General features: G+C 33.1%; 1 protein-coding gene across 1 annotated transcript in view; it reads right to left on the bottom strand.

The window, feature by feature from the left end:
- The window catches only part of Muc19 (mucin 19, oligomeric), a gene marked incomplete at its 3' end in the record, with an annotated part of 63,660 nt that overhangs the window by 20,168 nt on the left and 41,987 nt on the right, over window positions 1–1,505 (bottom strand). The window contains 2 exon segments of the mRNA XM_029562376.1: window positions 901–1,038; window positions 1,165–1,249. Coding sequence (XP_029418236.1) covers window positions 901–1,038; window positions 1,165–1,249 — 223 coding nt within the window.

Genomic DNA, 1,505 nt, shown 5'->3' with positions numbered 1-1,505 from the left:
TAAATCTTTAAAGAAAGAGATTGAGGAAGACATCAGAAGATGGAAGTACTTGGAGCTTTCTAACTTACAAGATATATTTTTTTCTATGTGTAAATAAGGTACCTTTCAAAGTAAGGTGTGTATCATAAAGCATGCACCATCCATATCTCTTAATGGGACTTGCAATCAGTTCTGTTTGTTTGTTCAATGTCTATGACTGTATATTAGAGCACATTTTTTTGATGGAAAACATCAGTAAAATAAATGAGCACATGCTTTATCAGAAAGGCAAGTAAGAAACACTTGTATTTGAAATAAGATTTTAAAAGTTATACCTTTGAATTTTTATTTATTCAGCTACACGTCAAGGTCTTAATGATACACAGTACTTACTAGTAAAGAAATACATAAAATACATTATCAAATTGTTGTTTAGCTTTAAATAAAAGCCTTAATTTGCATTTTAAGGGCATGGTTTGTTAGGGGCTGGAGAAAAGGCTCATGGTTAAGAACACTAACTGTTCTTGCAGAGGACTCAAATTTGGCTCCAAGCACCCACATGGTGGCTAACAACTGTCTCTAACTCCAGTCCTAGAGGATCTGATGCCCTCTTCTAGCCTCCACAGACATTACAAAACACTAGTGTGTTTAGATACATATAATCAAAACACTCATACACATAAAATAAAAACAAACAAAAAAAATTAAAGGCATGAGTTCTTGAAAACTATTTAGTGTTGATTTTGTTATGAGCAAAGATACAGTCACTATAAAAAGAGATGGAATTATTTTATTACAATATGAAAGGAAAGATTAAGTTTAAAACACTTTACAGCATGGCATCATTGAGAGAGAACTGGAAGTGAAATAAAAGAGGTTCTATTCAATCCTTGGAAATAAAAATTCACCAGCAGGACTAACCTACGGTGTCAGTGAACTCATTGGGTGGCATGGATACATATAGCTGCATTACAGGAACAGTTTGTATTTGCATTTTTAAATGTGGATATACCTCTGCTTGATGGTATGAAGAAGATACATTGAAGATCTGTATTTCATCTATTAAAATAATAATCAGCATGTTAGCTTATAGTATCACACCTTTGATAATTGTCAAAATAGCTTTAGAAACTGCACAACCAAATACATCTTGTGTTTCTGTATAAATGCTGTTATTAAACTTACCTGGGTAGTAATAACCTTGAATTCTAATGCCATCCTTTGTGACTGTTCCGTCACTATTGAACACAAATCTGTTACCTGAAGTAAACTAATATTTAAAACATTTTGTTAGTTCATATTCATTTCAGTGTACTATACAAAGCTGAATTTTTGTGCCATTAAAACATATTTATTCCTATAAGATTAATTTATAAACATTTGAAACATAGGATTTTTTTTTTCTTTTTGAGACAGGGTCTCCCTGTAGCCCCAGCTGTCGTGGAACTCACTATGTAGACCAGGCTGACCTTGAACTCACAGAGATCCGCCTGCCTCTGTTATTTTAGAGGGGAGATAGTGTCTCT

This window comes from Nannospalax galili, unplaced genomic scaffold (assembly GCF_000622305.1).
Source record: "Nannospalax galili isolate Female #2095 unplaced genomic scaffold, S.galili_v1.0 scaffold1355, whole genome shotgun sequence".
Classification (NCBI taxonomy): domain Eukaryota; kingdom Metazoa; phylum Chordata; class Mammalia; order Rodentia; family Spalacidae; genus Nannospalax; species Nannospalax galili.
The sequence above is the reverse complement of the archived record's forward strand: the minus strand, read 5'-3'. Positions and strand labels throughout refer to the sequence as shown.